Below are 22,125 nucleotides of genomic sequence, written 5' to 3'. Positions count from 1 at the left end.
GCAGTATTAAACTGAACTCTAAGGTGACTGTGTTTTTTGTTTTCTACATCTGGACCATCAGAGGAAAAGAAGCCTTTAAAGAAGCAGTAAAAATGCTTTATTCAAGAGCATCTACAAAATTTTGAACTGTTCTAACTTTTAATCTAAGACAGCATTTTTATAAAGAGTAAACTATTAGAAAAAGGCATAGTTTTCCCAGAATATTAATCATTTCTGACAGTTCAGGTGTCAAATCCTAAACAAAATAGTCAAGAGGAAGAGGCATTTTATTTTTATGTAAAAATAAAAGAAATGAAAAAAACTAATTTTACTGCATTCAGAAAATACTGAACAGTCTAAAAATCAAAGACTGAGATTCACAGTACTTTTCATTTTCTGTGCCACAAGATGAAACAATATATTTATCTTCAATCTTATTCTCAGGTCGTTTATCTTAACACTCTCAAACCTGGGCCTTTTCAGAAATGAAAAATTCACAACAATAGCTGAAGGGAAAATAAAGCATAAAATGCATTTTTACATCCACACAACATTTATATTCCCTTCTCAAAAAAAAAAGACTTCTTGAAACTGACCTCTTTTATTTTGGTATATGCTTGACCTTTTGCACTCGCAGCAACAGCTAGAACCTCAGTATCAAAGATGAACCGAACAAAAGCTTTTAGATTGGCCCAAAATATTAGCTGTGTGTTGCTCAAAGAGGATATAATTTTCCAAGCCAAATCAAATGCTTCTATGCAGAGAGCCTCTGATGAGTCCAGAAGCTGTAAATAGAAATAAGAACGTGTTACATTTAACAAAAAAAAAAAAAAAAAAAAAAAAAAAAAAAAAAACCAACACCCAAAAAACTATTAATACTGTGCAGGTTAATAGTTTACCTTGGGAACAAGGACTTTCATGCAGTCAAACACAGGTGACACTTGGTCTGAAGGAAGAATAGATAGGGCTTCTAATGCAGACTGTAGGATTTCTTTTGACCTTTCAGCTGTAGACAGTGACATTACTGAAGTTTCTTCATACCCTTGAGCCAGTGTTGCAAATGAATTAAAAACAAAACGGCGACAAATCCACTGGTCACGAACATAGCGTGCAACAATTTTCCCCCATCCTTGAGATGATGTTTCTTCGCATAAGCTGTGAAAAAAATAATTTTCCTAAATAAATATGGTGCTAAGTTTACCCTGCACATTCCTACTCCACCAGGAAGTGCTTAACTGTACAAACTCACTGCAGTATTTCAAGGTGCTAAGATTCATATAGTTCAAGGCAAGAGTGGACAAGTACATGGAAAAGAAATCTAAAAAAGAAGTGGCTTTTAAAAGAGAAAATTCAATTATGGGCTTAGTCAGTCTCATTAGTCAAACCCCTGTGAGAGTATTCAGTGGAAACATTACTATGTGCTGGTTCTGGTTTTTTGTTACCCAAGTATCTGGGTTTTGGTTCTCTGGCTTCCTCTGGGTTTCCCTTCCCAACAGTAAATAATTTACATTTAAAGTTGCTTGTGTACATACTTTTTGTAGTGTACCTATATTTAATCTGGCCTAAGGGTAACCAGTGTTCATAGTTCTGGCTTCAAAGATCTAGAGGACATAACAAAAAAAACTTTGGTCTAATCAATTACGGTTGCTTTAATGTTCCAAAACCTGGATGTTAAGACAAAAGAGCAACTGAGTGAACAGTTTGTGTACAGAATTCTTCCTTTTTATCTTGGCAAGAAGTTGTCAAGAACACGAAAAGCCAACATCTTATCCACTGCTTCACATTAATCAAGTTTATTCTAGAGAATTACTGAAGCTTTAGCAGACGTACCTATTTTTTTCTTCAATATAAGATGGCTTCTTTAATACTTCATTCAATTGAGAAAAGGAAATGAATTTCTTCAGAGCATCCACAGAAGGCAGAGATTTCAGGTGCACTTCCAGCTCTCCATCCATTATCTCACATACAGCTGCAAGTGAAGCCATGCTAGCTACTTTTCTGATTTGTTCCTTAACCTTCGGCTCCTAAGTAAAACCAAATCATACATGAACAAATACACACCAACTTCTCACACGATACAAATAGCATACTAATAACATACTTTTAATAAGCCTCCTCTTTGCACCACCACAGACATCATAAGGTAGCAACTTTGCATCCTTCCACTTCTGTGTTTTCTTCTCCTGAGCCTAACAGCTTGGCTTGGGCTGGGTCAGCACACACACTCACAAGTTACAAGCACTGACAGAAGTATAAATTCCAAATTACAGTCACTTAGGCATTAAGTACATGCAGCATGGCTGTGATGGAACACTCTTATCTTGCCAGGTAACAGTTCACACATTGTTGGAGAGCAATTAGAAAAACAGTTGTGGGCCCAGTTAATCAGAAACCAAACACAATGGCTGAAATTATTGCCTGTTCTTGAACAAAATAGTAATACCAAATAATAAGACCCAAGTTTATATTGCCCAACAAATCTTAATTGAAACCTCAATTTTCATGGAAGTTATTAATGTTGCTTTACCTTTTGAAAATTTATCCATTTAAGATATAGTAGCATAACCCATAGAACTATGGGACAATCAACATAACTATATGAAAATGGCAAAGCAATGCTGGAGCTTCTTTTTCTCTGTTATGTTCCAGGTTTGAAGTCAACAAACACAAAAGATATTTTCATTTAATAGCTACTTGATCAGTAAGATTAGCTCATATTTGTGGAAAAAGTCTTTGAGTACACAGTTCATGATTACAGTAAGAATTTTACTTTAGCTACACAGACTTCTAAATAATACAATATAAAAAAACAAAGTACTAAAAAATCTTAGCTACAAATATTATACATTCATATTACACTGCCAAATACAGGTATATGTGTTAGGGACTATATATATGCACATACACATTCACACAAACTATTATTTAATTTCACATTATATATAATATTATGCATTATAAATATCACAATAGAAATAAAAAATTGTATATTCATTTACGTTTATAGCATGTCCATATAATTATTAATGTAGAGTCTAATTATTATATTCACATATATTTTAATTACAACTTATTGGCTTGTTTTATATGAATACTTATTGTTACAGATAATGTTAAATTACCTTTTCAGAATTTCTCTCCCGAAGATTACGAATAGATGCATTTATCAAGGATGAAAGGAAATTCTTGATAGATGGCATTTTCTTCAAGTTTACTTTCAAGCACAAATTCACTATCTCTGGAATTAAAGCCAAGTACAGATCACAACGATCCAAGTCGCCAACCTGAAAGTGAGGAAACAAACACAATCTGAATCAGTAAGAGGAGGAAAATTAAACTGAAAATCAGAAAGAAAACTACTGGTAACGATGATAGCAGAAGGAAAACTACAACATTGCAGTTGAACAACTTTAATTATGAGGTTTGTTTGGGGGAAGTTACTAAGTTCTAAATCTTAAAAACTGACTTTCAGATGCCTTTGTCCTAATGCAACTCTAACTTTTGCTTTGCTTAAAAACTCTCAGGTTTCTTTGGGGTAGAAACATAGAAACATTGGGCACAGCAAGAAACAAACAGTGTTAAGATAGTCAAGTAAGATGATAACCAGGCTGAGTACTAAAAGCCTCCAAACACCTAACAACTTACATCCACAGCTATACTAGTAGATATTAAGCAGTACATGATACAGAGGATTTCTTACTATATGATTTCTTTATATTTAAGATGAAACAAGAAAAGCAGACTACAGACACTAAATACTACTTGTGAAGACACTTTTTTTTTCCTTCTTACTGTGCCCGTTCAAAGAAGTTAGCAGAAGTGTTTCTATGCAAATTGACTTTCTAGATGTTTGAAGATTTTATATCAATTTTAGGAACACTGATAGATCAAATTAACAAGCAAAACCACACCAAAGTATGTCTCAGTCATTACTTACAGTGCTTAACTCGTTGGTAGTAAGCCGTCGGAGAACAAATTCAAGAATACTCTCCACAGGTGTCACAAGAGATTTCCAGATAAAGAACAGCACTTCATCTGTGTGGAGGAAAAACAAACTATATATACAGAAATACAACTCCCTTAAGAATTTTATCATATCATGCAGATTTACCTATGTTACAAAATTATACAGTAATAGTAGTCAAATACCCAAAAATAAATTGAAACACCTCTGTGTACTCTTTTGCAGTGTAAGCCATAAGGTTGAAAGAATCAAACCAGATTATATTATTTCCTGATATTCACAATGTATTAGTGACCCAAAACCCACACAAGACCAAAAGACCACAATCCAACTTTCCAACTTTTAATGCACACTTTTGTCATACTCCTAACCCTTTGCACAACAAGCTTATTATTGAACTTAGTTTTAATAAATACCAAAAGCTTTCATATCCAGCAATTAGCTTTATGTAAGAAAAATATACTTTTCCATTCCTAATATTTAGAGACTTGAAAACTGGTTTTGGGGGCTTGCTGGTCATTGGTCTGGTTTTTTGATTTTTAGGAAAAATTCATCTTTGGAAATACTGAAATCTTACAGGATTTTAGCCCAGTAGCTTCCAGGCTTAACATTATAAATGAAAATACAAAATTATGACACAAAATGTGGTACTGCCTACAAGAAAAGGTTAGGCTACCAAATATACCACATCTACATAGCATTTCATAAATGAGGACACAAGTTTATACACAAAGGATGTAGATCGTTCTTGTAAAACATAGTTAACCACAAACACACTTCAGTCTGTGTTTCAATGGTAAGGGCTAGCTGAAAGCCAAAGAAATAACATCTCAGTATGAAAATAAAGTAAAATACTCTGCATAGCCACCTTGTTTTAAAAATACCAGTCATTAGTTTCAGTATTTAGGAGAACTACCCAGAGGCTACAGCTGCTGTTTCTTTCTCAAGTTGACCCTAAGTAACACTTCATGTAGCAAACCTATTACAAAATGGAAGATCTTCAAAAAGTAAAAATATAAAGGGAAGTCTTTCCAGAAATTCCAAATCCATAGTGTACTTACTTTTAACATTCCCTGCTAAAATGGGTCATTGGACTTTATTTCTAATGTTTAAATTGTTTAGAGCCAACAGTTCAATTATGTCAGATTATCATCATGTTTCATCATGAGTCTCAAATGACTAAAACTCGAATGTTCTGTAATTTATATACATAAAATCTTCAGATAAGCATGTTGGGCATAAACCCCAATCCATTACCAGAGGCTCTGTAACACTAGCAAAAGACAATAATTACCAAAATCTTACTGTTTAAAGGAATGAAATCTAACAACAGTTTAGATAGCAAGAACTGTAGAAGAATGCTGATGATTTCAGCATGTGTTTCAGGCATGTCCATTTATTTAAAATATTCTTAAATAAAACACATCCCGCTTGTTATTATTTTTGTTTTATAAGGTTAAATTCCTTTATTGCTCCCTACTATTTTACTGTTTTCCATTTCCAAACAGGACTTTTCACCTCCCATTTCATCAACACAGAAACATTAACTTCAGTATTACACAGCATTAATCTTCCCACCCCACACCTCAGACAATTCACAGCTGTAGAAAAAAAAATAATTATTACTTGTTTTTCCTGTGCAGAAGGAAGAAGCACAAAAACACTGTAGAAAATAATTTAAAGAAAAGTAATCCTTGTTTAATGTAGAACTACAATGCAATTCAGAAAGCCTCCCAAAAGATTGATGATGGGCTGTACTGGAGCACCTCTAGAGACCTTCAAAAGGATGGGGACACTGCAGTGTTCAGCCTTGCCTTGCCTTTGGAATTCTGCTAGCAGAGCTCAACATGTCATGTCAGGTGTCAAAATTCCCAAAGCAGGAACAATCCATTGAAGGCACATTAGCAAGCACAAGTAATAATGCACAAGGGACTTATTTATTATTGATAGTAAAAAACTAGCATGTCCTTGCATGTGTTTTGTAGGGTTCTGTTTCAGGCTCATTCTATCTTTGTGCTGTAGGCTGAATGCACAGTGGTAGCTTAGTGGACATTTCTTCCAGTTTAGTTCATTTCACAGAACCCACTTCACCAGTCAGAGACCATGCCCCAATGTGAACTTTAACAGCCTGCATAATTAGTGCTCAGTATTTCACACAAACGGCTAAAATTTAAGGGGGCAGGGGGTTGAATGTATACAGTGCTTTTTAAAATGACGGTGCACTTTTGGGGCTGCACTTAAGACATGTATATGAAACCCAGACATATAACCTAAAACTATTTTTGTTACAAGTAGAGCCTAGATATGGAGCCTCCACCCCCCAAACTACTCTTCTATTCCATGTTATGAACACCCTGAAAAAAAATCCCAAATTAATCTGGGGGAGCAGAAACCAAACACCAAGATCCCTCCTATTCCCATTCAGCATCTAAATTCAATGAAGATAACACTACAATTTTTCATTTGCTCTCAGGAAAAACATTCAGGCATATTCTGGTTACAAACTGACCAAGTTCTCTCAAAAGAAGCAGTAAGGACTCCATAGTTTTTGCTCAAACTCTCCTGAAAGGTCTACAAGTTAAAGTGTACCATCTGTGGGGGGCAACATCCCAGACAGACAGATCACTAAGCTTGCATTTCAGAGAGCACCTCTTAGCCCACCAGTCAACCCAGAAAAAAAGGATGTCCAGCAGGATCACTTTATGGACTCAGGGAAGACTCTGGCTGAACCTGTGGCATCTGAGCAGGTTAGACTGGGCTTCTGTAGTAACTTTTTTCTGAAGCGTCTAAATGATTCACGGAATCCATTCATTTGCCTATAAATATTTGCAATACAGTCAGACTCTTCAAATTTTAACTGATACTCTAATCCTAATGGACAACAATTACTTTCTCAGAAGTCTTCCACATTCTCAATTCCCATTCCTTAGGACACCTGTAAGACTAGACCCATAACTCAAGTTTTATAATAGACATGCCAGATTGCCAATTTTTACATTTACCACGTCCAGGCTAGTATTAGTTTGACACTATAGCCATGAAACAGTTAAGTAGCTTAGCTGCAGTTAAGACTGTAATGAACAGAAGACACAGTAGACTGAAGATGTCACTAACCATCTTGCGTATTGGAACATTTTAACGAACGGGTCTGCAATAACTTCAAGAGAAGCTGAAGGCTTTTATCTGTTTTCAGTGTTGGTATGTAAGCATTACTGCCAAGTTTCATCAAGACATCCAGAAGAGGGTTCAAGAAAGCCTCTAGTTCAGTCCACTCTATGTTGCTTTTTCCACTACACAAAAACAAAAATTAAAAAGAAAGTCTTCTTCTGAGTATCTGCCTTAAGTGCTGTAGTTACTTATGGAAATAAATAGGACATGTTTCCAAGACACTTAAGTATCTTTAGAATGTTACCCAGTATGTCTGCAGCAACAGCTGGACAAGGCCTAAGGAGTGATCAGGCTGATCTACAGGGAAAAGAGGCAGCTTCTCAGCTTCATCAGGCTTCACTGGATCCTTCAGGTGTGAGGGGATTGAAAAAGACAGAAATGTAAAATAAGGTATTTCATACTTACCTGTATTTATTCTTCATCTGCTCCATGTCAGCAGCCAACAGAATCATTGTTGAGACAAGCTTAGCTTCAAACCAGTCAGGCATAAAGCAATTTTCTCCTGATTAAAGATATTTTAAGGTTTCCACAGTAACTAGAAAATACCTTTGAATTAATTTCTAAAACTTCTGGGTTTGTAATTTATTTAAATAAATTAATAGTCCAAAAACAATTAATGCTAACTTAAGTATTAGCACGAATTTTCGGCATTCTTTAGCTAGATATAAATTGAACTCTAACTCTATTAGCCTTTATGCTCAAATAAATTTTAGGCAAAATGTAGTAACATAATATATTATGTAGCAGTTCACAGCAGACTTTCTCATTACTTTAAAAAATACATTAGCATATTCAAATTAATATAATGAAGAATATAAGTCCACTATGCTTCATCTGAAACATCCGTGGTGATTCTGACCACGGAACTAACCACACAAAGAACCAGAACTATTCTGTAAAGAGGAATTATAAAAAAAATAAGTTTCTCTTTTTATTGATCTTTTATACAGAACTGCATCATCATACTTATAAAATGATTCTTAAATAGCAGTATGTAAGTTGGTTTCAGGGTTTTTTTTAATTAGTATGTGTCTGGCTTTGGGAATTTAGAAAACAAAACACACTTGGGAGGTCCAGTTCAAGCAGCTGGACATGGTGGTTTTTGTTTTTCCTCTGAAGAGCTGCTTATTAGTTAAGATTCATATAAAACCAGAATTACAAACATCACTTTTTACAAGTGAAATGCAGATGCTTGCCATGGAATTACAGATAATATAGACTAAGAACTAAACAAACATGTCTGGAAGGAGAGAAGATCTGCCAAAATTTTTAGCAAAATTACCGCGGAGCATTACCAGAGAGAACTTGCTTACTACATCTCTAACAATAAGGCAATCCAGTGAAGTTTCCTGGTCTGCAGGAATTTTCTGAAGCTATTTATGATCAGCAAATTCTGATCTAGCTTTCTTATCTCCTCTACATATAATACTTAAAAAGTGTTCAGTTTTGACTTTTTGACAATATAAACTATATACAATTAACTATGACTGTGAATGACATACAGAAGTTGAAGTATTTGTAAAAATCAATTTGCCATTCTTTTCAACGTGTCTGAAAGAAGACAATAAGCTGACATTGTAAATAATTAAAAATGTGGCAGTGAACAACGAAGGCTCTTTTCCCTCTATAAAAATACCTGGTCATTTTACAAAGCTCTACTGAGAAAGGTGACAGAATCTGTGTGGGTTCATATTCCCTTTTGCTTTCCTCTGCCACCTGAATTCCAGCATTTTCAGACACAATCAAAAGAGTGACAAAATAAATCTAATGGACAGGCCTCAGGACAGCATTAAAACTGAATATTAAGACTTAAAGTTCAATTAATACTGCAAGACTATTTTTTTAATTCCAGCTTTCCTCCATAAGCTAAAGTTCAAACTTAAGAACTGTGAATACACAGGCTGGGTAGAAATTGAACAGGCACAATATATAAAAAAACCCTTTTTTTTCTAAAATCCAACGAATTGTTGTTATTTTTTTTTTTAATTCTCTTAAAAATAGTGTTTTTTATTAATAGACATTTAACTTACTTTCAGATGCAGGTGTCTTGAGGTACTCTCCCACAAGACTGTGCACATATTGACATAATGATGGTGTCTCCTGATGTCCAAAATCAGAGGTTACAGACTTCCTGAAGCACCTGTCATTCTCTTGCAACCAACTGCAAAGCTGAATTAAGAACAGTATGTTACTCCTTGATCACATCTGGCAGCTGACATCACTGATTTAACAGCAGCGCACCAGAGCACTGTTAAACACAAACTCTCACATCAGCACACACACTGCGAGAGGCGCTCACCAGAGCTACCTCAAGCCTTAGCAGACCATTCCCCTCTAACTACACATAGAAAAATGACCTTTCAGAGGGTAGCTCAGAGAACCCCCAGAAAGTCAGTGGTACCCATAGAAGAAAAACAACTCTTAAAATTAAGCAAGATTGGTAAAAATTGCCTCATGTCAAAAGGGTTTCTTCCAATCAATTCTTATCTAATGAGACCAGCTTATTTTTTTTTTAACCTGCACACCAACAATAAATGGAACAAGATGAAATGTACAGTATACATGACAAGAAGACACTATGCAAAAAATCTCTTTAAAAGTTACGGCTACATGATCAGCTGGCTCTAGTATATACTACATAAAAAATTATTTTATCTTTGAACTTTTATTCACAGCATTTTACATCTTGCAAAGACATAAAATATTTATCCTGTGAAAATTTACGATTTACAATTGTATACATTTTCCCTTAGAGATTATCCTGCCAGTGATATTAGTATTATTGTTATTATTATTATTTCTATCAGCGATGGGTTTGATGAATACAAAACCAGCTTCAGTTCTCACCTCTGTCCATAAAAAAGTATCTCTCCTTAGGGACTCCTCTGGTCTAAGGGACAGAAGAAAGCTTGAAATTTCTGGGAAGGACACTTTTTCCTGAAGAAATTAAACAAGACACAATAGCTGCCAACATAATACAGAACAAATAATACCTACATGACAACTCAAGAAGTTTGCCTTTATCTGGCAAGTTTCAGTAGAAGAAATTTACTTTTTCCTTTTTGTGATTCAGACTCATTTCTGCCTCCTTAGGACCAACTTATCAGTACCAAGGAACAAAACTTAATTTTCCCAAGCATTAAAGTTTATCTGAAAATAAATGAATGACTGTAAGAATAGTGCTATTCACTGGTGACACCTTTTAAATTAATGCAGGTAAATGATTAAGAGTCAATCATAAGTACTATTTCTGCATTTCTAAAGAGAAATTCAGACAGGTTCATAGCCATAACACACACATGGAAAACTACTTATTTACAAAGCTAGCTATAAAACAAACAAAATATGAATCCTTTGAATAACTACAACCCTGCTATTTCAATAATAATGGCCATTTTATCATTCTGTTATTACGAATACTTTTATTCTTAGGAACTACAGAAATTCTATTTAGTTTCTATCTGTTAAAACCTGAGTTTTTACAGTGCATATGGAAAAATATCCTGTTATGATAACTACCATATAAAATCCTACAATAAAACATCAAGTAATAAAAACTAATTTAAAAAATTATTATGGAAAACCAGGAAAACCAAAGGTAACAGAAGGATACCATACTTATATAGCAAAAAAAAAAAAATACTATGTTTAGCAATTTTTGAATACTGGTGGCCCTGTAGAAGTGTCACTGTGTTTCTATTACATCAAGGAAAAAGAAAAAAAAAACATAAACCACAAAGCCCCAAACTGACCACATCTGTCAAATGCATAGTTGTTTGAAGAAGATAGCACTGAGCAGCTCCACGCAACAAAATCTGATGTGTAATCATAGTACACTGGAGAACATCTCTGCAAAGAGGAAAAATACACACTGTATGTATAAATGTATAAATCACATGTTTAAAATGTAAACGTTTTCACATATTTTCTAATTATTAACCATTTAAAATATATTAGACTGCATGTAACGGACATATTCTATTAAGTATGGCACAACTACTGCCTGATCAGGCCACAAACAATCCAGAACCAAGATTACTGTTACATGAACTTTCAAAAACTGATAATAAAACTTGGATGAGCACAAACCTGAAAAAACAGAAAGGGGGAGTAGAAAGAACTAAAAAACTAAAGGAACAATCCTCATGATCACAACAGTTCAGACTAGTAATTTAACATTAGGATTTCTATCTGTAACAAGTTACAATGTTTACCATAAAAATCTCACTCAACCACAAAACTGAAAGAAACTTTCAGTGATCTTTTATCAGCAAGGCGTGTCCAACAACTTTTTTTTCTGCTTTGTAAACTGCTTCTATTCAATATTCCATCAACCACCAGTAAGATTTTATTTAAATGCTCACATTTGAATGCAAAACTGGAATGACAACTGTTTTTTTAGTGGCTCTAGGAAGCGAAGGCAGACACTTAGGAAATCTATCAGTGTGATTAAGGTCCATAGTGAAGCCAAGATCTTCTACCTAGTCTTTTATTTAGAAATCTTTCAGTTTCCAGCATTGTGGGCTGTCCCCTGATATAGCCTCAATTGCTATTAAACCAGGTTGCAATGTAACTAGAAGAAAAGGAAGTGTAATATGTATCAAATGGGAATTGTAGAAGACCAGGGAAAAATTATTCTAACAAAGTAGAAATTATGAAGATCTAAAATGCAAAAACTCATTTTTTAACTTCATCCAGAGACATAAATACACTGGTTCTTGAATTGCTTTCCTCTGCAAATTAGACATAAAGGAGACAGAATCTTATATTTCTATGCACAACCATCCCTTCAGTAGTAACAAACATGAAGCAAATTCTGGCTCTCCAGACTGTCAACACATTCCTTTGGAAGAAGGCTGTGCAAACATAATGCAGTATATATTTTACCTTAAAGCATGAAGTCCTTCAGCACCAAGTACTTTACATGCAGGGATAGATGCCAAAGCCATAGAAAGAAACAAAATAGGAACAGCACACCAATGCCTACTTGTCATCTTCTGAATAAATTTTAACAGGAAGCTACCTTAAAATAAAAGTAAACAAAACAACCCTGAGTGATTTTGTGCTCTCCAACATTTTTAAATAACATGAACTCCAGCAGAAGAGTGCTAATATAATTTCTGACAATTAAATGAAAGACAACAGAATAATTTCCTCATTATTTCTGTGAAAAAAATTACATTCCGAAGAAGTCTGTCAGTAAGTTTATATGATTTAGAGATAAACAGAAATAAACCTAATTTTGACCTTGGTCATCTGCACTAATCACCATGTTCAGAAATGCAATTTTAACTCGATTATTTTGAGTACTAAATAATGCCTTTTTAAAGTTGCTATTGAGTTTGTGATATGACTATAGTGATTCAACCAGTTCAATGGATGCTGGAATGGGAAGAGCAATTCTTAAAGAGCCATCACATCCACTGTTTCTGGAAGCAGGCTATCCATTTCAGGATTCCTCACCACGGACCCTCGTTTAGTGATAAAATACATGCCTGGGGACAGGGCAGAAAAATAGGGCATCTATGGCATTACAAATATATACCAGCATATACCTGTACACACAGGGTGCTGCAGAGAGCTGATTCTACCCTTATTTGACCCAATTAGAGCAGGTATTAACCTCTGGTCGCCTTCATTTTAGTGTACACTAGCATCAAAATTTGGAACAGTCTCAGAAATCTTCCTCCACCCAACCTCAATGAAAGAATCCTTACTCTGTTTCAGCCTTTGGACTGGCCCTTTTGGAAGTGTCACAACACAAGTCACGACTAAAAAAGTCTGGCAGATAAAGAAAAAAGAATCTCCAAGTATTGTTCACTTCAGATCTCAGGAGCTTGTCTGGGTTTTTGTTTTTCCATTAATAAAAAGTAAATCTGCCTCACTTTGCCCCTAGAACAATTCTGCAGCTTAGTCAGATCTTAGGAGCTTGTTTGGGTTTTTGTTTTTCCATTAATAAAAAGTAAATCTGCCTCACTTTGCCCCTAGAACAATTCTGCAGCTTAGTACTGCAAGGTACCTTAACGGCCCCAAAGACCTCTTCTCTGGAAACTCCACTGTCAGGACAACTACTCCTTTTTTCTCTCAAGTGAACACTCACATGACATACCAAATACAGCTCCATCGTTTTTATTTGGTTTTCTTATTTAAAAAAAAAGATAAAGGTGAAACTGAAACATACCTTTTTCTTCTTCTGGGAGAAGAGTGAGGTAAGTAGCCAAAAACTTCTGTAACCTCATTCCCAAAGGAGGACAGGCTCCTATTGATTGACCTGGTGTCCTGTTGGGTTTTAAAACATTAGTTACACAACTGGCATGTTAACAGCTTCAGGATTAGATGTAACAGATTTAATCTAAAATCTAACAAATTTCAAATGTTTAGCATTGCCTCTAAACAAAAACAAATGCCATTCAGTGACATTCTATGAGACCAAGAGAGACAATCTATGCCTCATGAGAAGTCTCAGGATCCTGGCTATTAAGGATGAGCACCAGTCAAGAGATTCTACAACTTTCTCTCAGCTTGATATTAACTGCAGCAATCTTATATATTCTTGCTGTACTCAAACATGCACCCTCCTCTACACATGCCAACATGTTTCACCAGAAATACCGAGCTAAGAGAGAAGACTAAGATTATGAAGTATTGATTCAACACAGCTCTACCATACTGAAACACTTGGCATCTGCTTCACCTTCTGAATTCCCATCCGTATATGTCCATGGAAAGATGCTCCTGACTGAGAAGAGAAATTCTTAACTGATGCAAGAGCCTGCAGAGCTCCCAATTTGTCTTGCCATATTTAGATAAAACCATTTATTTTGACTACAGTGTATCCATAATCACCTAATCCAAACTATCACCAGTGACAGTTTTATCCCCCCAAAAATGAGCATATTAATCCATTGAACTCTTTGTTTCATAGGCTTCCCCTACCAGATAAAGACTGTGACCATCACTTCGATGAAGGAGCATTGAAAATTGCAACAATCAAGTCTTGTCATTAGATCCATACTTCATTTGTTCACAGCCACCCATCTTTCCTCAAAAACTCTCCCTGTCAGTCAGTTTAGCAGCACCATTTTTTATTAATGTCTCTTCCTTTAGCTAAGATTTTACCAACATACTTATGTCAGCATTATTAGAACACATTTGCAGCAATCAAAACATTAAATAAATAACTGATTAATTAAACCAGTGGTTTACCTGCTGTAGAGGGAACTTTCTGAGAGGGCATCCATTAGTGGCCCAATAACAAACTGAAAAAAGAAGCAAGAACAATGGTGAAATGTACACTTCCAAGGTGCTGTTACATCGAAGCTAACTAGACTTATTTCACCAGACTTTATAGGACAAAGCCAGAAATCAGAGAATACTTTTGTTAGTGGTAAATAGTAAAAGCAGAAAGAGGAAAAAAAAAAGAGAAGGGGGACCAGGACAATAAACAAGAAGAAAGATTTTTCCACTAAATACATTTCACAGAGTACTGCAAAAGATGTAGGCAAGTAAGAAATCCTTTTGAGAAGCAGAGAGAGAAAATAGATTTAAACATGGAATAGAAGAATGACAAAGAGCCAACAAAGCTAAAAAGATTTAGGCTGCATAGTAAGGTTGACTATTTCAAGTCACTCATCAAGAGGCTGACTTAATTTGTATAAATCAGGAATGTTAACCTCTGAGGGGAATGCTCCTATGAAGTTTAAATAGTATAATGTAGATCATCCCTTAATAAAGGGTAGGCTGGTTGGACAGTCAATACACATGTGACAGTAACAAAAAACAAACTTTAAGCTTTAATATTTCTTCCCACATAGAGAGTATTTTAAAGTGTGGGGGTTTTATGGATACAATAATACACTGATTATAATACAGAGACAGAATTTATCCAATTCCAACTACTGAAGCAATTAGTGTTAAGATCTGTTACACATAAGAATATTTGTTTCTTGTGGCAAGTAAGAGTAACATCCTTACCTCTGAGAAACCAGGGGAATTTGGAAGATGCTTTGTTTCATAAAGCTCCAGAAAATGAAGAATTCCTTCCTTTGTCAATGTTTTATTTTCACTCTCAAACATTCGTCTATAAATGCACACATGCCACGATGGGTGAAACAGCCAACACTCTGTTTACAAAAGATAAATTCCTCTAAACTGACACAGAAATGACAGTGACACACTAACACATAACATAATAACATCCTGGACAATGTTACAGTCTATTCACACTTCAAAAAGGTGACCATAGCTATTAGTTTTAGAAAAACACCCTGCTAAATCTAATTTTAAAATTATCACAGTTTTCCAAAGTTACTCTCTACTTTATTAGTGACAAATTAAAATTACTGAAAAGTACCACATCCTCCTTCCTTTAACTCTATTTATACCAATGTATTTACCCACAAAAGTTTTATATTAATTTCCACCTTACAGATCTCTAACATCTTGCACTACCTAATTACATGTGCTCATATGCCCTCGATACACTGTCTCAGCACTCATTTTATTTATCCTCTCCCCATTTCTAACAAATTAAGTTGGGGTTTTTCTCCCCTCTTACAAAGTAGTGCAGGTGAATTGTCTCCTACAACCACAAAAACCTCAGGCTTTATTTTCACATTATCTTAAGTCAAGCAAAATACAGTGGGAAATTACCATTTATTTAGATTTGCTGACAGAAAAATAGTATTTCAAGACAATATAGTAAGCAATAATTATATGCTTGGATTTCTTCTCCGAGCAGAGTGGCCACTGCCTATTCATGTTTACCAAACAACCTGTGTATAGAGCAAACCCACAAAAACTGGAAAAGCCACCCAGAAAACACCTAACTTGAGAAACAAAACACTACAGAAAGCTGCTACTGAAACAGAAGAAGAAAACAGAAAAGTGTAACTTAACTGACTAATATTTAAGAGATTAAGTAGAAAAAGTTCCACCTTACCTTTATCCCCTGATATGGCAAGCTCATATAAACTGTTTAGTTTTGGTAATACTGGCTTTATAACATGGATCTGAAATGTAAATAAGATATAAACAGTTTATATCTCAAACCCAGGAGCTGTCAGTTACTCAGACTAGAATTCACTATCAATAGCATTCATATAGCAATTGACAACAGAATTAAACCTGCAAAGCAACACTCGGTGATAGCTTAGCACTGGAAAAAACCTGATACTTCAAAGCTACTGTATTTTAAGAAAAATACTTACTAATAACCATTCTATTCATCAGAATTAAAACAGCACATTTAAAATGAAACATTTAAGAGTACCTCAGTTACATGAAAATCATGTACAAATAGTGTAAAATAACTACAAGGAGGTGGGCACACCACTAATAGTTAACACCACAATACCATGCATTTATGGAAGCCTAAAGTCAACAGGAATATTTCTGCTGAGTACACTGGACTCGACTCACAAAATGGTTTAAATCTAAGGTACTTTACCATACAGACAGAGTCACCTCTGCCAAAGAGAGGCTAGCAAGTGCAATCACCAGATTTTTCATTAAGCTGGTTACCCTGGTCTTGCAATTATTGCACTCCAGGTTTCTGTTACTGCATTAACCAGAGGTATTCCAGTGACAGAGAAGAGCTCTGAATTTACTCCCAATGAACGACACATCCTGTGTTGTAGTATTTAAGAGCTGAAACAAAAGTATTCCAGTTCATGCCGACTTAGACATCCTCAATCGTCAAAACTGGAAATATTCTGCCCTACACAAATACTGACATATGCCACAAGCGAGGCAGCAGTCTATCCAGGACGGGCACAGATGTTACAGCGCTCCTACCTGGTTTCCTTCCAAAGTTTCCATTATCAAAATGTAAGTTTCCCAGAACTGCAGGAGCTGCTCGTTCTTCTCAGCAGACCACCAAAACAGACTCGATTCTAAAGGCAGACAGACAGGGACAGGCGTCTCTCCCCGCCCCGCCCGCCGTGCCGCGCTGCCCATCCCGCTGCCCGCCCGCCCGATGGGCCGTACCGTGTCCGCTGTCCGGCGGGCAGCGCAGCTCGGCGCGCTGGCCGCCGCTCAGGTCCAGCGCTCGCTTCAGCAGGTAGCGGGCCCGCTTGCGGCACAGCGCGTCCCGCTCCGTCAGGCCCTCCTGCACCAGCCGCCAGAACCGCGGGCACAGCCGCGCGTCCAGCCCCGGCCCCGCCGGGCCCCGCGGCAGCAGCGCGTCCGCCAGGGCGCTGAGCGCCAGCAGCGCCCGCCCGGCCCGCGGCGCCCCGCCCGCGCCCAGCAGCCCCTCCCAGACGCGCGGCAGCGCCGCGCCGTTCGCGCCCAGCGCCGGCAGCAGCCGCCCGGCCACCAGCGCCGCCGCCGCCTCGCCCTCGCCCTCCTCCCGCACCAGCGCCAGCGCCGCCGCCGCGCACCGCGACAGCAGCTCCGGCTCCTCCAGCCGCGGCGCCGCCGCCGCCAGCGCCTCCACCGCCGCCTCCTCCGCGCCCGCCCCGCCGCCCGCCGCCAGCTCGGCCAGCGCGTCGCGGGCGAGGCGCGCTGCCAGCGGCGCCCCGCAGAGCTGCACGCAGTGCCGCAGCGCGCCCCGCGCCGCCCGCAGCGCCCGCGCCCGCTCCCCGCTCCCCGCCGCGCTCTCCCCGCCCCGCAGCAGCGGCCGGCACCGCTCCAGCGCCACCTCCCAGGCCGCCCGCCGCAGCGCCTCCGCCTCGCCCGCCGCCGCCGGCCCGCCCGCCGCCAGCCGCTGCAGCAGCAGGCGCAGCGCCTCCGCCCGCTCGGCGGAGAGCGGCGCGCTGAGCGCCCGCAGCAGCGCGGCGCGGTCCCCGCAGCGGGCCAGCAGCGTGTCCGCCAGCACCACCTCCATCGCGCGGGGGGAGGCGGAGGCGGAGCGGCGGCTGCGCAGGCGGGGGCGGGCGGGGCCCACGAGGGGCGGCGGGAGGCGAAAACACGGCGTGATTGACTGGTCCGGCTGTGTGTGCGTGCGTTTCAAATATTCTACATTTTTAGGTCATAACCCGCCTGCGTGCGTGTTCCCAGCCGTGGCGGCTGCTAAGCACAACCTGGCCCAGCACGGGAGGCATAATGGAGATATCCCAGGTGCGAGCCTCTCGCTTGAGGGGCTGAGGTTCCATCCTTGTGTGCCATAAAAACCCTCTCTGCTCTTCATGCGCATTCCAACGCAAGATCAGGGAGCAGTAATGCACAAAATACCCGTTTTTCCCACCTGTCATATTTGTTCTAACCATTTGTGCCAAAAGAAGTTGCTGAACAGTTCGCTGTTCTCATCAGAGCATAGCAGAGGTTTGCCTGAGTGCCTTGTGTCTGCCTCAGGTCAGAGGCGCTCCTGGATGCTGGCTCCATGCTGTTGGCCTGTTAGAAGGGCTCAAATCACCAGCACTGAGACCAGAGAACAACTCCTGTGCAGTTCAATGTACCAGTGCAGCCCAAACCTAACTCAGAAAATCAAGCTGATTTCCAGTACGTGTAAGTTCACCATGGGAGATTACAATTCCCATGGAAAATAAACTTAGAGATCTGCACGTCAAAAGTGGCAGTGAACTACTCTCCTAGAAGATGTGGTCATAGGAAAAGGCAAACCTGGAAACTTCTGTTCCTGTGAAAGCAATGGATAGCAAATTCCTGGCACAGCACAAGGTGCTTTCTAATGAGTGTTGGCATTACTTTGGCCAAGATGTAGCTGCTTAGAGTCTAATGAACAAGAAAGGCTTACTGCTAGTTTTCCAAGTGAGGTTCCACTTAATCACTCCTCTCCAAATCACATGAGTAGTCTCTCCTTTTCCTGGCTATCCATTTTCTCCAAACTTTTTTAGAATTTTTTTTATCTTGGAGAGCCTAGTGAATTTTCTTATTAGAATTGAGCCTCTGCTGTGACTCTATATGCAATATATTCTGGAAAAAGAAGGTGGAAATGAATTCTTTTAAACCCTCTAGCTAACACGGTTTCGGTGCGCCGTACCTCTCTGGGTGTGTTCTATTGCAAGTAAATTACATAATCTAGTAAAAGCTTAGTAAAACAGTTCAAATTATACATTTTACTCAAATATAAAGTAAAACTTGGTGCTTTGTTTCACAGACGCAGAAACATGTTTCATGGGAGGAATTGTTACAATGTACTTTGGTAAATAGGATACCTACAGTTTAAATCTCTTACATGCCATAAAATATTTTGTTTTTCTATTTGCTCTTTAGTAATTTTTTCATTTCCACTTATATCATGCAGTTTAATGAATTGTGGGAGTTTCTTTTACTAGGCTTGAAACAGTGCTAAGCAGGGGATTCCTTCTTACTGTAGATTTACTCTTCCCTTCCAGGCATCTGTAACTAAAAGAAGAGTTAATTGTTTGCACAACAACTAGTAATCAAAACAGAACCAAATATACTACATGTTGTGATGTTTCTTCATTAGTGTCTGAATTCTGTTCTGCCTTTAGTTTTATCACAGTGGGATGCCAAATCTAGTCTTATTATACCAATTTAAACGACGGCATTTAAATTTGAACTGTTCCTCTGTAGATTGTCTTATCAGACAAAAAGGGAGGTCAGGCTTAGGGAGCTTCTGAGTGGAACATTATGACAACAAAACAAAACATACAAAAACAAGCCAGAAAGGTAGATATGGAGTTAAGAGAGAGAAAATGAGCAAGAAGTTTATAATATTCAACAGCATTTTGTAATTTTCAGGTGTCAAGAACCACACCATTCACACCCTCATACCATAGTTGTCAACTGCTTTGATACTAGCACCCTAAATTTGTGCTTTCCAATTTTACATTCCAACGCACATCCCTGCATCACCCAAGACCATGTCCTGTTCTGTTTTCTCCACTTTCCAAGCTTATCCCAACTGCTTCCTGCCTTCTTCCTCAGCCAGCCCTGCTCTCTGGCCCCCAGCCTGCCAGCTGCAGGCACCTCTAGTGTCCCGAAGCCCTTTCAGCCTAGGTTTGCTGGGCCAGCCTCAGCACTCAGAATATCCCACACCTGCCAATCTCTCCTGTACTCTGCACTCCTATTTATAAGGTATCCTGCATTCCCTGACCTCTCCAGGTCCCCTCCAAACTCAGCATATGGCCTCGATCAAAGGCTGAAATTTTATTTTTTTTAAATTTTTTTTTGAGACGACATCTTGTAGATGCTTTCTTTATTTCCGTCATGATGGATGTTCTCCCTAAATCAGATTGGTCTGTCTTAAAAATGTAAGACTAAGAGGAATTTCCTGAAACATCAAAAGCAGTCCCCTACAATTACAGACAGCCCTGAAATAAATGGGCAGTCTGAACATGTCCCTTTCATGGGCCGCTTCTATCTATAGGCCACAAAATACTTCTCAGCTCCTTGTGACTCCAGATGTAGAGCTTACTTCACACTCGGCTTCCTTAACCAGGGCCTCTCTTGTCATTTAATACTATTACTGAGCCAATGAGAGGCAGGACAATGACGAGAAATGTATTATTGTTGTATTTTATCTGAACCTTTTAACAGTACCTTTGCTGATGGTGTGGGTTTCCAGCACATGATAACAATTTACCAAATTTGGGTTGATTTTATAATTTAAAGGCTTTACAGTAGTAGTTTGTTGGTTTTCACCAGGACCCATAATTCTTCACCAATTTAGCAATACGAGAGGACTGAGGTTCCTTCCTCAGACTCATAGTTAAAAAATCAGTGCCTTTAGTTATCTGCATATTCTTTTGGATAAATGTATACTTGTTCTTATGTAATTGCTTTCCCCTGTGATCACACAAACAAGCAATTCTGTACCAGGAAAAGTTTCAGGATTATCATTGTAGTGGTTGGTTAGCTTATAATAGGTTTGTGGACAAAACCACAGTAGAAACTACAGAAAATTACAAATCTTGGAAATCCCCACTTACAGTTTTGGAAGGATGTGTTGTGTTGTTGCCATAAAGCCCCTGCTAAGGTGCTGAGGCACCACAGATTATTAGAACCCAGGCCAAGTCTATGTCTTTACAAAATTCAGTTTCAATGATGGTTTTAGATCACACAACATACATTTGTTCTCATGAAAGTCCCACACTACCACCTGACATTTACAGGTAATTCTGCACAGTACATAAAGGGGAAGGCTCAGCTAACCCTGCACCATGACTTTTTTTCCTTACAGGAGCCTGTGGGAGAGTGTTTGTACCGTGTAAGGTCTCTAGGGGGACCAGGTACCTAACACAGCTTTTTCTTCCCTCTCCCACTGCATGCAGGAGAAGGAAATGGCAAATTTCTGAATGTTATACAAACAATTTCCCACCACATCTCTCCCACACAATAATGACATTAAAAGCCCAGATGTGCTCCATGCAATAAGCCTTACCAGTTATTATGGTTACATTTATTCATTCATGTTCTCTTCTAGATTTCCTCAGTGCTGTTCTGCAAAAAAACAGCAGCACACACAGATTTTATACGACTCTCACTCTGAAAGAGCACTTCCCCTCTCTGCCAGGGGAAAAGGAAAAAGAAATTTACAGTAGGTGAGAAAGGGAAAGAAGAAAATTGCCTAATTTTTGTCAGTTTGCCCTAAAGTCCTCGAACCCTCTTGCTAAGAGAGAGAGAGGCAGAAGTGTTCTAACTGAAAGAGGAAATCATTGATATGCAGCAGGAAAGCTGGTCACAACAATTTCCACAACGTGGTTGTGCTGTTATCTCCTCATCCTCCAGTGCTTGTTTCATTTGCCTTCCCATCTTCACAAACTATTCTTCCAGCTCTTTCACATCACAATGCAAACATATATTAATCCTCATCATTTTAAAAAGAGATTCAGCTGATCTCCCCAGCTAGTCCCTTCAGCCATCACCTTCTCTCCCTCCTCCCTTTAATTTCTGAACTTACTACCCACAGCCTGAAGCTGTGAAGCCTGAAGTTTGTCCTCTGTGGCATCCCAGTCTGATTGGTATATCCCAATCTGACTATCCTGCCTGCTGTTATTACAGTGTATCAGCTATGATTGCTCACAAGCTACTTGTTAAGTTACTAGCTTCACATTTCTGTCCTCAAACTTCTTTATGAAACATGAATAAAC

General features: G+C 38.5%; 1 protein-coding gene across 1 annotated transcript in view; it reads right to left on the bottom strand.

Annotated features, from left to right (window-relative positions):
• Positions 1-17,945, bottom strand: part of TARBP1 (tRNA guanosine 2 -O-methyltransferase TARBP1) — a 31,639-nt gene extending 13,694 nt beyond the window's left edge. The window contains exons 1-17 of the mRNA XM_030268268.4: positions 17,099-17,945; positions 16,907-17,004; positions 16,053-16,122; positions 15,086-15,234; positions 14,318-14,370; positions 13,293-13,390; positions 11,999-12,134; positions 10,864-10,960; positions 9,959-10,048; positions 9,142-9,280; positions 7,517-7,613; positions 7,058-7,233; positions 3,917-4,014; positions 3,102-3,263; positions 1,810-2,003; positions 879-1,134; positions 576-764 (exon numbers count right to left, since the gene is read on the bottom strand). Coding sequence (XP_030124128.4) covers positions 576-764; positions 879-1,134; positions 1,810-2,003; positions 3,102-3,263; positions 3,917-4,014; positions 7,058-7,233; positions 7,517-7,613; positions 9,142-9,280; positions 9,959-10,048; positions 10,864-10,960; positions 11,999-12,134; positions 13,293-13,390; positions 14,318-14,370; positions 15,086-15,234; positions 16,053-16,122; positions 16,907-17,004; positions 17,099-17,936 — 2,940 coding nt within the window. The 5' untranslated portion in view covers positions 17,937-17,945. The remainder of the gene's footprint in view (positions 1-575; positions 765-878; positions 1,135-1,809; positions 2,004-3,101; positions 3,264-3,916; positions 4,015-7,057; positions 7,234-7,516; positions 7,614-9,141; positions 9,281-9,958; positions 10,049-10,863; positions 10,961-11,998; positions 12,135-13,292; positions 13,391-14,317; positions 14,371-15,085; positions 15,235-16,052; positions 16,123-16,906; positions 17,005-17,098) is intronic.
• Between the last annotated feature and the right edge of the window lie 4,180 nt (positions 17,946-22,125).

Source organism: Taeniopygia guttata, chromosome 3, assembly GCF_048771995.1.
Source record: "Taeniopygia guttata chromosome 3, bTaeGut7.mat, whole genome shotgun sequence".
Classification (NCBI taxonomy): Eukaryota; Metazoa; Chordata; class Aves; order Passeriformes; family Estrildidae; genus Taeniopygia; species Taeniopygia guttata.
The sequence above is the reverse complement of the archived record's forward strand: the minus strand, read 5'-3'. Positions and strand labels throughout refer to the sequence as shown.